At 45.7% G+C, this 13255-nt stretch overlaps 1 protein-coding gene across 1 annotated transcript; it reads left to right on the top strand.

The window, feature by feature from the left end:
• The first annotated feature begins 8610 nt into the window (after positions 1-8610).
• On the top strand, positions 8611-10475 carry LOC147285224 (Adenine nucleotide alpha hydrolases-like superfamily protein). The gene is made up of 5 exons (XM_086245199.1): positions 8611-8913; positions 9027-9130; positions 9256-9374; positions 9669-9762; positions 10229-10475. The coding sequence occupies exons 1-4, from the start codon at positions 8703-8705 to the stop codon at positions 9751-9753; spliced, it is 519 nt and encodes a 172-aa protein (XP_086101325.1). The 5' UTR covers positions 8611-8702; the 3' UTR covers positions 9754-9762; positions 10229-10475.
• Positions 10476-13255: the final 2780 nt, after the last annotated feature.

The raw sequence follows: 13255 nt of genomic DNA, 5'->3' as shown, positions 1-13255 counted from the left end.
CAAGGCTTAACATCATGTCGTTTGGGCCTAGACCCAAAAGCTAAGCCCTTCCTGGGCTCCTAGCCCATGATCCACTAGGCTCCGGCCTCATGGGCTCCGGCCCCCTGGGCCCCGGCCTCTTAGGCTCCGGCCTCCCAAGCTCAAGCCTCCCGGGCCCCCGGCCCGTGTCAACTAACTCGGATCCTCGAGACCGGTGCCACGTGGCGCTCCTACAGTGCAAGTCACCACAAAGGACACGTGTCGTCACCGGATTGGTTGACACTCTTCCAAAGGTACTATAAAAGAGGTACCTTCTTGTCACAAAAGGACAACTGAAATCATTATTATACTATTCACTCACTCTGCTCTCAGATCTCTCTGAACACTGACTTGAGCGTCGGAGGAGCTTTGGCCGGCACCACACCGGTGCCCTTCCCGCTCACTTTTGTGTACCTGTGCAGGGTGCTTGGATATCATTCTCTCTCATTACTCACCAGTCGGACCCAGCTACCCGTTCCTGCCCCACTTCGACGTGTCATCCGCTCAGTGGTAGGTCAACGGGCCTACGTGGTTCGACTCGACGTTGACTGCTCTACCATTTTTGGGCATCAACAGTTTGGCGCCGTCTGTGGGAAAGTTACAACTTTTCCCCATTGAATTCTCTACCCTCAGTTGAGGTGCAGAAACCTTCCGAGCTTCCGAGCTCCCGAGCTTCCGAGCTCCCTAGCTTCCGAGCTTCCTAGCCTCCGAGCTACCGACCCTCACAATGTCTGACGGAGGTCCTATCCTCGACCAAGTTGACAACACCCCGCTGGTTGACAAGCGAGGTAAGAAGACTGCCGAATCTGATCAGGAAGAGTACATCCAGCGTTTGGAGGCTCAGCTCCAACGAACCCAGGAACAGCTCGACCTCCAAAAAGGTGCAACACAGCTTTATGAGCGACTCCTCCGTGACAGGGAAGGACATACCACTCCCCGGAGTGGTGAGAGGAGGAACCCCCATGACAGGGACGAACACACCGCTCTCCGGAGTGGTGAGATGAGGGATCCCCCCCGAAGGGACCAAAATGTTCCCCGCCAATTGGATGTAGGGCAAGGTAGCCATCCGCCCCCAGGTTTCCAAAAGAGACTTGTCCACCCGGTCAGCCGGGCTCGATCTGGCGAGCATCCTACCCGCTCTGAGGAGTTCCACATTTACCGGGACTGTCGTCATCTGCTCGACGACAACCGCTCTCGGCGAGAAGAGCAGCGGACGAACCGGGGCGAATCCAACCCGCGTCCCCGAGACTTGGAGGAGGAGCAGGGGCGATCCAACCCGCGCCCCCGAGACTTGGAGGAAGAGCAGGCCCCCCGTCCCAAGCGACGACGGGGAGAAGAGCAGGTCCTCTCGGCTGGGCGCCGCGCAGAAAGTAACACTTATATAAGTGAACAAGTCGCTGACTCCGGTAACAGCGGCTCTCTTCCACCAGACCAGCTCCAGCAACTTCTCATGGACATCAGTGAGCGCCTGAAAAGAGTGGAAGGAGGAAGTCGGGGTGGGCACCCATCTTTAGAAACAAGGGAGCTGCCTGGACCTTTCACAGCTCGCATCCTATCCGCTCCTCCGGTTGGCGACGTCCGACCTCCCAAAATCACTCCATACACGGGGAAGGAAGACCCATATGACCACCTCATGAGTTTCAGATCCGCTCTGGAATCTAAAGGTGCTGATGACATTACAAAGTGTCGAATTTTCCCTTCCACCCTCTCTGGTAGTGCGAGGGACTGGTTCTACCAACTTCCTCCAGGCTCGGTTGATTGCTTCAACGAACTCCGAGAGCTCTTCTTAGGCCAGTATATCATCCAGACCGATAGAATCTACACCACGGATGACCTGACTCGAGTCCGACAGGGCAGCAGGGAATCCCTCCGGGAATACATTACTCGATTTCAGCTAGAGCGATCTCGGTGTCGCGACTGTGATGAGAAGGTAGCCTTCGCCGCCTTCAAGGGTGGTCTCCTGGAGGGGGACTTCTTGTTCGAACTCAACCGCCGCAATCCACGCACCTACAAAGAACTTATGCAAGAGGCCATTGCCTATGCTACTGCGGAATTCAAAACATATGGGAAGAAGCCGCCCACCATGGATCGCCCAAGTACCGACCAGGCCATCATAGTGCCACCCCAGCCCAAGCCCTACTCAGGTAGCCAGCATGGGGGGTCCGGGAAAAAGTTCAGTAAATTCACCAAGAAGCAATTTGGTGATGGTAGAGGTGGAGGACAACGAAGGGAGGAAACCTATCAGACATCCTACGCCTCCAGGTTCAAAGTCTATACAATTCTCAATGTTACTTATACAGAATTGTATCCTCAGATCAAGGACATCCTTCCCAAGCTCCCACCCCGCCCACCACAAACACGGTACCGGGCCAACAAGAACTTCTTTTGCCTTTATCATAATGACCATGGCCATGACACCGAGGCATGCAGAGCCTTTAAGGAGGCAATAGAAACTTTGGTACAAGAAGGAAAGTTGGATGGCTTTATAGACAAGGAGGCCACCGAGAAGGCCAAGACCGACGGACAACGCCGGGGGCGGGTCAATACCATCTGTGGGGGCCCGACCCTCGCTGGCAACTCCAACAGAGCTAGGAAGGAATACGCCCGAAGTGCTCAACCATGCTCCGGCGTTATGGCTGTAGACTTCCACCGTGGCAAAAAGACTCCTAAGCTCGGGTGGTCGCCCATTTTCTTTGCCGAGGAAGAGGAACGTGATTTGATCTTCCCACACGATGACCCTTTGGTCATTGAGGCCACTATAGCTAATTTTGATGTGGCTCGGATCCTTATCGACTGTGGTAGCTCCGTCAACATCCTCTTCGCCCCAGCCTTCACCGCTCTTGGAATCGACCAGGAGAGGCTTGACCGGTCGGTCGCTCCTTTACTCAGCTTTTCGGGCGACATGGTCACCCCTCTTGGTGGGATCTACCTTCCCCTCACCCTCGGGAGGTATCCTTCGTCCGCTACCACAACTACTCAGTTTTTGGTGGTCGACTGCCCCACAGCTTACAATGTCATCCTGGGACGACCGGCCCTTAACCAATTGAGGGTTATGATCTCCATTCACTTGCTTTTGATCAAGTTCCCGACCCCATGTGGAACGGGGGTAGTCAAAGGCAATCAAGTGTCAGCCAGGTCCTGCTATATAACTTCAGTCAAGAAGAAAAAAGAGGTCAAGCCCTCTATGGCTGTTTGTGTCTCCAACCCCGGCCCTACCCCAGACGCCCTACAAAATCATTGAGGTCGTCCGTCCAGGCACATACAGGCTCCGCGCCACAACTGGCAAGGAACTCGGCCACCCTTGGCGCGCCGAGCACCTCCGCTACTTTTACAAGTAGACACATGTTGTACCCCCCGGGGACTTTTTTCAATTTCATCTATGTTATCGCTTTCATAAATGAGAGTCCTACCACGGACAGATTTTTCTTCATTTTTATTCAAAGTGTTAATTGGCTGTATGGACCCCCGGGCCATCAGACATCCGACCCTACCCATATCCGCCCCATGCATTCAAGGGAAGCCAAGTACCATGCATTCAGGGCGCGGCTATGGCAAATGCATTCAAGGGAAACTAAGTACCATGCATTCACGGAAGTCCTACCACGGACACTTTTTTCTTCATTTTTATTCAAAGTGTTAATTGGCTGTATGGACCCCCGGGCCATCAGACATCCGACCCTACCCATATCCGCCCCATGCATTCAAGGGAAGCCAAGTACCATGCATTCAGGGCGCGGCTATGGCAAATGCATTCAAGGGAAACTAAGTACCATGCATTCACGGAAGTCCTACCACGGACACTTTTTTCTTCATTTTTATTCAAAGTCTTAATTGGCTGTATGGACCCCCGGGCCATCAGACATCCGACCCTGCCCATATCCGCCCATGCATTCAAGGGAAGCTAAGTACCATGCATTCAGGGCGCGGCTATGGCACATGCATTCAAGGGAACTTAAGTACCATGCATTCAAGGGAAAATCAATCTCATGCATTCAAGGGAAACTAAGTACCATGCATTCAGAGAAAAATCAATATCATGCATTCAAGGGAAACTAAGTACCATGCATTCGAGAAAATCCCACAATACCATGTATTAAAGGGAATGGCATCCCACCCCATAAACGGGTTGGACACCCTCCAAATCATCCAAATATCATAAAGTACAAACTTAATAATCGCAAGAGTTTGTAATTTGGTACGGGTTACATCCGACCCGACCATATAACTCAAACAAAAATAGGGCGATGGTCCGCCCACCCCTGCCCCCGGGCCATGTTTGCTTCAAACATTTATTTGGGATCCTCTCCCATGTCATGCTCCCCACCTGTGGATGCTCCATCCTCGGGCTCTCCCCCCTGGGTACCTCCCTCTGGGACGTTGGCATGCCCATCATTACTGTCAGCCCCTAGCAGACCACCTGCTTGGCTTGGCTCAGCTCCTGCCCCCACTGCTCCAACTCTTGCCTAGCCTGGTCCGCCTCCTTCCTGGCCTGCAGTAGCTCAGCCTGCAATGCATTGTTCTGCCCGACCACTTGCCCACCCCCATGTTTCCACACCCCATCCGGGGTCGGGGCACACTTGGCCTCGTCGGTGTCCCATCACTTGTAGACGCCTGGTCGGACCCTCCATCATCCATGGAATTGCCCTCCCTTGACGAATCGTCTGAGGAAACCATGGAATGTTCGATCCCACCACACCTGCCCATCCAAGACAAAAAAAAAAATCAAGATGGGAAGTGCTCGGAATAACAAGACAACACAATGGACATATAAGATCACTACTGGTTTCCCACCCCTCATATGTGCTCTTCTTTACAACATTCGCCCTATCACTTTTCACATGCTCAGCCACCAACCATTTATCAAAGCCAATATTCACAATATCAATTCAAAGGGAAGAGCAATGACAACCCAATCCTTACCAGTATTCCGCGGCTTCAACAGCTCAGACGGGTTCCGACCCACTAATCTTGTTTCCTATGTACCTGGCCAAAAACACAACAACACCCAATAAATTACAAAGTCCAAGAATGAAGGCGTGTGGCCTACCCAGTGCTCAGCAAGGCTCATATCCACTTGCACCACCTCCTGCCCGAGCAGCCGTGCACCCGAGCACCCGCGCACCCGAGCACCCGTGCACCCGAGCACCCGTGCACCCGTGCACCTGAGCACCCGTGCACCCGAGCACCCGAGCACCACCTCCTGCCCGAGCAGCCGTGCACCCGAGCACCCGTGCACCCGAGCACCCGTGCAGCCGAGCACCCGTGCACCCGAGCACCACCTCCTGCCCGAGCAGCCGCGCACCCGAGCACCCGAGCACCCGTGCACCCGTGCACCCGAGCACCCGTGCACCCGTGCACCCGAGCACCTCCACCTGCCCCTACTCACAATTTTCACAATTCAGAAATCACAATTCAAAGGTCCGCCACGGGCTGGACAACCACAATTTCTCACAGTTCTCCATTTTCCAAGGCAAAATCGACAATTTAAAGGGCTAGGAAGAATTTCAAAGTGCTTGGAACGACCTCCAATTCTTCGACCCGCTCAACCCGAGCTGCTGCGCAAGAATTTTTCTGTTTATTTAGAGTCATTCCAGCCTCGTAAAAAGAAAGATGAAGAACAAGTAGAGGCCTCTATCCTTCCTATCTCAACTTTCAGAAACTTGTGAGTGTGAGAATGAAGCACTAGCATATTTTCCTCGTTGATAATACGCATCACATTCAGGCCAGCCATGACACCCGCATTTTTGGTAGCTTGACGCTGTGAGTCACTGAAGTAAGCAGGAACGGTGATAATTGCATTTTTTAAAGTTGAGTCTAGATAGGCCTCAGCAATCTCACGCATCTTTGAAAGAACCATGGATGAGATTTCTTCAGCCGCAAACTGTTTTTCTTGGCCATTTTTGGTAACCAAAATCATGGGTTTGTCACCAGGGCCTCTAATGACCTTGAATGGCCAGAGTTTCAAATCATTTTGAACAAAAGTATCACTAAATCTCCTACCAATTAATCGCTTTGCATCTGCACAATTAATGCCAAACTCAGAAACACAATCCGGCCCGACCCAAGCCCTCCTGCTCCTCCGACCAGCGCCAAACAGCGCAGCCACCCCCCGCTGCTGCCCAAGCACCCGAGCCGCTGCTGCCCGAGCACCCAACCACTGCGCGCAGCCCACCCCTGCGCCAACCCGAGCAGCCACCCCCACCTCCGACCCGCGCAGACCCCCTGCGAGACCCAAGCAACCCGCGCCCACCACAGCTCGGCCCAGGCCGAGAACCACCCTCTCCGCGCCTCGCGTTTCCCAAGCCGACCCGAGCGCGATCCGAGCACTCCCCCAACCCGAGCCCGCCCAGCAGCTCGCCGTCTCCGCGCCGAGCACCGCGCACCAGCATCAATCCGAGCCGAGCTCTCCACTCCGACCCGACCACTCGATCCGGCCTCTTCCCTCCGACCCGAGCAGCAGCACCACCCTCCGACCCGCGCAGCAACACCACCTCCTTCCGACCCGAGCCCACTCAGTCATTCCTCGGCTGCACACCCCCGCCTTCTATGTAGTTGGTCATCCCCTGTTTCAAACACAAAAAAAGAGGGGCAGCCCCTATATTTGGTTATCAAAAACAAAAAGAGGGGGGGGCAGCCTATATTCAGAACTTAAAAAAAAAAAGGGCAGCTCTCTCTCCTAAAATAGTCACACAAAAAAAAAAAAAAAAAAAAAAAGGAGAGGAGGGGAGAGATAAGGGTGTGGAAATCTTTATATTTGGGCTCTACCATTTCATGCCAGATTCTCATTTACAAAGGGCGACATCCCACCCTTAAATCGGACGAGATTCACTGGGATTACACGAAGCGTCTACTGCTCGGAATACTGGGTGATCAGAAACCAAAAAAAAAAAAAAAAAAAAAGAAAAAAAAAGGGATCTTTCATATGTAACCCCCCAAGCTTTCCTACAGTACAGCTTTTCTTGCTCAGGAACTTGGGGGACTTCTAAACAGTATCTTAAGCAGGAACAAGCAATGTGGTTACTTGTCGTTCTGCTCGGACTTCTGTGTGTACAAAGTTCCCAACCAAGAAGTATCTTCTGCTCGGAAACTTGGGGGACTTCTGTTCGTATGATTAAACATCTGGGCATAACGACAAGTCACACAAGGCTTAACATCATGTCGTTTGGGCCTAGACCCAAAAGCTAAGCCCTTCCTGGGCTCCTAGCCCATGATCCACTAGGCTCCGGCCTCATGGGCTCCGGCCCCCTGGGCCCCGGCCTCTTAGGCTCCGGCCTCCCAAGCTCAAGCCTCCCGGGCCCCCGGCCCGTGTCAACTAACTCGGATCCTCGAGACCGGTGCCACGTGGCGCTCCTACAGTGCAAGTCACCACAAAGGACACGTGTCGTCACCGGATTGGTTGACACTCTTCCAAAGGTACTATAAAAGAGGTACCTTCTTGTCACAAAAGGACAACTGAAATCATTATTATACTATTCACTCACTCTGCTCTCAGATCTCTCTGAACACTGACTTGAGCGTCGGAGAAGCTTTGGCCGGCACCACACCGGTGCCCTTCCCGCTCACTTTTGTGTACCTGTGCAGGGTGCTTGGATATCATTCTCTCTCATTACTCACCAGTCGGACCCAGCTACCCGTTCCTGCCCCACTTCGACGTGTCATCCGCTCAGTGGTAGGTCAACGGGCCTACGTGGTTCGACTCGACGTTGACTGCTCTACCATTTTTGGGCATCAACATATATATTTTTAATCTCAAGGCAACAAACCTAGTCTTTTCTTAAGAAAAACTAAATGAAAATTTTGTTTCCTAATAAAAGCATACCGCTCAAACTCAAACTTTGACCACTTTTATTCAACCAATTTTAAAAAGTGCTTTATATACAAACATGTGTTTCAAATTTCAATTAACAATTTGCATCATAAATAGGATTTTGAAGGAGTTTAGAGTTCTCATGACTCGTGTCTTCACTTTTTCAATCACTAAAGTCTAAATCTACTCTATAAATGTATCTATTAATATTAGGAGTGTCACATTCGAATACCACATGAGTGATTGTGTTGTGCTACATAATTTAATGGAAAATGCTACTTATCTCACATTTTTTTTTCTAAGTGACACATTGTATACACACCATATCCTTAAACTAAAAACACAATATATTCTAAAGCAAATATAAAAGTGCCATGTAAATCGAGAAAAATAATTGAACTAAATAGCATTGTCCAAATTTTATATAGAATTTGGACTTCTTTGGTCACTGATAGTCTGGTTCATTCCATAGCTTTGATCCTATTGAGCAATTTTCATTTTTTGATAGGGGACGAGGATTCGAATTCGTGGTCTCTCAAAGAAATACGTTAAAAAAATAAAACCACTAAACTACAACATTGTGAAAATTTTACTTCTTTGTCGGTGCATATTGCATTGAAATGAAGTCATTTGATGTCTGTTGTGGATTGGTGTCGGCATGATTTATGTAAACCAAAAACCAAAAACCAAAAACCAAAAACCAAAAAACAAAATTCATATTTTATGTTTTTAAATATTTGTTTAACATCAATACTAATTTGGGAAAAAATGATAATAACATCAATACTAGTTAACTGGAGATTAGAATTTAGAAACCAGTTGATGGAAATTTCCATTTTAGGAACCATCGCCAGTCGAATAGTTTGGAGTTAAAACCATGCCCGGAAACCTGGGATGCGTGATCGTGGCCGTTGATGGCAGCGAGGAGAGCATGAACGCCTTGACGTGGGCCCTCGACAACCTCCAGCTCCGGTCCCCTGATTCCACCACCACCTCCGGCGCGGGCCACTTCCTCGTCCTCCACGTCCAATCTCCGCCGTCCATCGCCGCCGGACTCACCCCAGCCGCCATCCCCTTCGGTGGGCCCAGTTAAGTCTACGACTTAATTTTCAGTAAAAATAAAATTAACGAAGTAATTAATTCTCAATGCATTTGACTCCATTAAGTTAACGAATTAATTGTCAATAATTTCGTTTATCAGGCGCTTTGGAGGTGCCTGCGTTCACGGCGGCGATCGAGGCGCACCAGAGGCGAATCACCGAGGTCATAATGGAACACGCCTTGAGGATTTGCTCCGAGAAGAAGGTTAGGGTTTATTAAGGGTTTAAAGCTTTTTACTTTAGCAGTAATAGTACCTAATTTAATTGGAAGGTTTCGTTTTTCATTTTTATTCTAGTTAATATTTTTTGTTTTTCGCTTTTTGGGCATAGGTGAATGTGAAAACCCAAGTGATTGTTGGGGATCCGAAAGAGAAGATTTGTGAAGCTGCTGAGAATTTGCATGCTGATTTGCTTGTAATGGGTTCCAGAGCTTTTGGTCCTATTAAAAGGTAACTTTTTTTTTTTTTTACTACCAAGGACATACATTGGACCAGAGTGTTTTACTAGGATCCATGCACTTAGTTTAGAGCTTCCTAATGGGAAAAGTCTTCTCTAACTGCCTACACATGCTTAATTAAACAAATTCCTGAAAATGGTGGAAAGAAAGGTCGGGTTAGGTGATAGAACTCAAGCAAGCTACCTTTAGTTTAGAATTCCCTTTGTTGTAAAGGGTAACTTCGAATAAGAATAAAAGTATGATTCAAGTCCAATAATATGATTCACTTTATGTACTGTGTACACAGGATGTTTTTGGGAAGTGTAAGCAACTATTGCACTAACCACGCACAATGCCCAGTCATCATTGTCAAGACAAAGAGCACTGCCTAATAAGGAAAGGTATGCATCTCAGTATTCTATCACCAATCTCTAGTAGCATATTTCATTCTCATTTTTCTTCCTTTAGCATTTCTTTCTTATTTATTGTTTTTTATTTTTTCTAGTGTTATGACTTGATATGATTTAATTACTTCTCTTCAAAGATGTCCATGCTGTGGCAAGATGCTTGCACACAATGTCTTATCATGTTTTATATTGATTGAATTTTTCATTTGCAATCTAATCTTGGTCTTTCTTCATTGTTGATGCTCTGTGTGCATGTGAGGTACATGGTTGTGTTCTTGAGCTCTGCTGAGTCTCACATTTGCTTTGGGATCCTAAAAGCATGTGATCATTCTTACCTGATCCATATTTTATTCATTATGAACCATAGCTGCACTGCTTGATGTCGTATCCCAATTGTTTACTTGGTATCCCTGTATATGGTCAATTGGAACTCATTTATTTTGTTTGACCTGTGCTTTAGCTTGAGTGCATCTTTTGTCCTCTTGTGCTACTGCTCATCAAGATCAACGGTATATATGGAGTGCTGTTGGGAGGCGTGACCAATACTGTTGTTGTGTTCAGTGTGGTGTTGCAATTGAAGGTTGCTTCTTGACTTTGTTGGACCATCTTTTCATACCCTGTAAATGTTTGGAAGAAATTACAGTAAGAAAGTTTCTTTTGTTGTAGAAAAATGCTGTGGTTATGAACTGAATACTGTGTAGAGTAAAAAGTACAAAGCAAAACTGTTATGTTTCAAGGCATGTTACTGAGTTGCTTTCCTCTTATGATTGGATTAAATTGGATAAAATGGCTAGATTCTTGTGTATTGTAGGAAGAAGATAGATGATGTTTTCTAACTTGAAGGAAGAAGATGGATTAGCTATAAGGGAAAACTTATCCCCACTAATCTCACCGTTTTTGTGGGAATTGGAAAGGAATAAGTTTTTCATCATGATTAATCCATCTTCTTTCAAGTTAAAAGTTTTTTCTTTAAATACACATAAATTTTGTCATTAATCCTATTCAATCTAATCAAATTTTAGGCATTAAACGAGGCCTAAAGATGTTCAAATTTTGCCATTTATCCCCCACCAATTATGTGATGTGCTGAAATATGTCTGTCTCTTCAGGATATAACATAGCATAAATCTACAACTTAACCTAATCTTAACTATTTCTTCGCTTCTCTGATTCATCATTTGGGTTACTTTTAGGGGCTTGGTTTCATAATACTTTTTATGTGTGCGTGTGCGCATCATTTGGGTTACTCTTAGAGGTTTGGTTTCATAATACTTTTATGTGTGGGTGTGCGGGGTTCAAATTCCAACAACGGTATTGGCTTAGTATCATAGAAAAATCTTCATTTTAGACAAGTATAAGATAAGTTTTATAAAAGTCACATGAGTAATAAAACTTATATATGCTCGACTTTCTTCCTCATGTGAGGCAACTTGCACACATTATTTTAGTACTTTTAAAGCATCCAATGAAACATTATGCATTTATTTTGAAAATATTCTAGCTTCTTTGTGTCTTTCTATTCAGATGGAGATAGCTTCTTTGAGTCTTTGGTCCACTTCCAAGTGGAAAATAGTGCATCTATTTGTTATTTTTCGTAGTTTGGCAATTTTGTGCTCTGCTGCATAAGAAAACGACTTTATATGACATTTAATTGAACAGTGAAATCTCGTGAGTATGGTGGGCTCTCAAATTGAGTTCTTATAGAGGGCTTCATTTTTGGTTGTCCTTTTTTGTTTTGTTTTTTGTTTTTCTTAGTATTATCCTTTATCAAGGAATTTGTCATTACACAACGTGAGGATGCGATTTCTTTGGATTTGTACAGCTTTATCCCTATTTCATATAATTAATTAAAATCCAACACCAATTTTATTATTGAGCTAGTTTTGGAAGATGGAATACAGCTACAGGGTAAACAACAATGTGTGAAAAAAAAAGAGAACCCAATGTAAAAATTCCAAACTGGAAATTAAAGTGATAAAACCCTGATGCGCTTTCTTCATTTTTGTTAGAATTTTTCTCATTTCCATGAAACTAAACGAAAATGAAATTTAAGTTGTGGTAACTGGTAAGCAAACAATTATTTGCAAGCAAGGGTCAAGGGACACACGCCGCCTACGGTTGCAAAACCCTTGTCAAAAATTGCGAGAAGGCAGTGTATCCGGGATAACGAGAACAATTTTACGATCAAGTTTTTATCAAATACAAGATCGTAAAGTAACCTTCGAACCTACACTTGAACACCTTTCATACATTCTATTGTCTAGAATCATAACTTAACCAGCAACGCAAACATTCGCACTTGAACATTTTTCTAGTACATTCCTATTGTCTAGGATTATGACTTTGGATTGTTCTCTAGGCGTAATTGTTAGTGCATTTTTTTTTTCTTAGGTTGGAAAAAAATGGTTTTATTTACTATTGCATTGAGATGAGATTAGGAATTTGAAAGCTCACTGTAGTGAGTATCATGTGCATGTTTTTGGTTGGCTCATGTGATGTAAGTGCAAGTTGGTGTTGGGCCCGACCCGGGCTATCAGGAAAGTCTTCTTGAGCCCGTGACAGACCGGATCCTGTCTTGGGCCCATGTAAACACAAGAGAACAAGATATCATTATCTAATGAGCTAGCTCGACCCCACATTGGGATTCAAATGCCTTCATGCTTTCGAATCAAAAAATTATCCGTAAAAAGTTAAATATAAATGCTAAAAAATAAATGTAAATAACGTACTGTTAGGAATCCATTACTCTACCTCAAATAATCTCTCCAATCCTAATTGGGAGGTAGAGTGGTACAAAGTAATTGAATAACTGTCCATCATATGGATATAATATATTCTGTGAAAAATCTTTCTAAGTTACACTTTTCGCAACTAATACTTGGATACATGTTAGGTCATATGACATAACGTAATGCTTAAAATCACTTAATAATTTGAGTAAAATTTTATTATAATGGATAAATAAATTCTATATATCTATCTCTTTCACTATATTTTGAGTAATTCTATGATAGTATGTTGGTATTGAGTGGCAAATCTCTGTGATTGTAAGGAAGATTTCGAGAGTGCATGTTATGGTTTGAACTTTCGGAAATAAAGACATTCTTTAGACCATTCAGAGCTTCGCTGTTTGTTTGGAATTCTGGACTGATCAGATCAATTGTCTTTGGCTTCCTCGATGGACATAAAAAAAAAAATTGGTGGCCGGGGGATTTGAGCTTAATTTGTCATTTATTCACGGCATTCCCTCCAACTTGGTCCGGCATTATTACAAAACAACACATGCTTATCAAACTCATCATGTTTGGTTTTCTTAGTACTGGCCCAAACTTTAGCTCATTTTTGCTGGCTAGATCCCAATCATGGAATGGATCCTATCTTTGCATCCATTCTTATCATCATGGACTCATGGTTGCTTTGTATAAAATGATAAAACTAATCAAAGTTGACGGTCAAATTACACTTTTAATCCATACTAGGTGTAATT

This window comes from Dryas octopetala, chromosome 5 (assembly GCF_963921425.1).
Source record: "Dryas octopetala chromosome 5, drDryOcto1.1, whole genome shotgun sequence".
NCBI classification, from domain to species: Eukaryota; Viridiplantae; Streptophyta; class Magnoliopsida; order Rosales; family Rosaceae; genus Dryas; species Dryas octopetala.
This window is presented reverse-complemented; position numbering and strand designations above follow the sequence as displayed.

Coding starts and splice junctions, on each gene's coding strand:
- LOC147285224 (XM_086245199.1), top strand. CDS start 8,703: ATGCCCGGAAACCTGGGATGCGTGATCGTGGCCGTTGATGGCAGCGAG. Junction 8,914..9,026: donor CATCCCCTTCGGTGGGCCCA/GTTAAGTCTACG, acceptor TTCGTTTATCAG/GCGCTTTGGAGGTGCCTGCG. Junction 9,375..9,668: donor GCTTTTGGTCCTATTAAAAG/GTAACTTTTTTT, acceptor CTGTGTACACAG/GATGTTTTTGGGAAGTGTAA.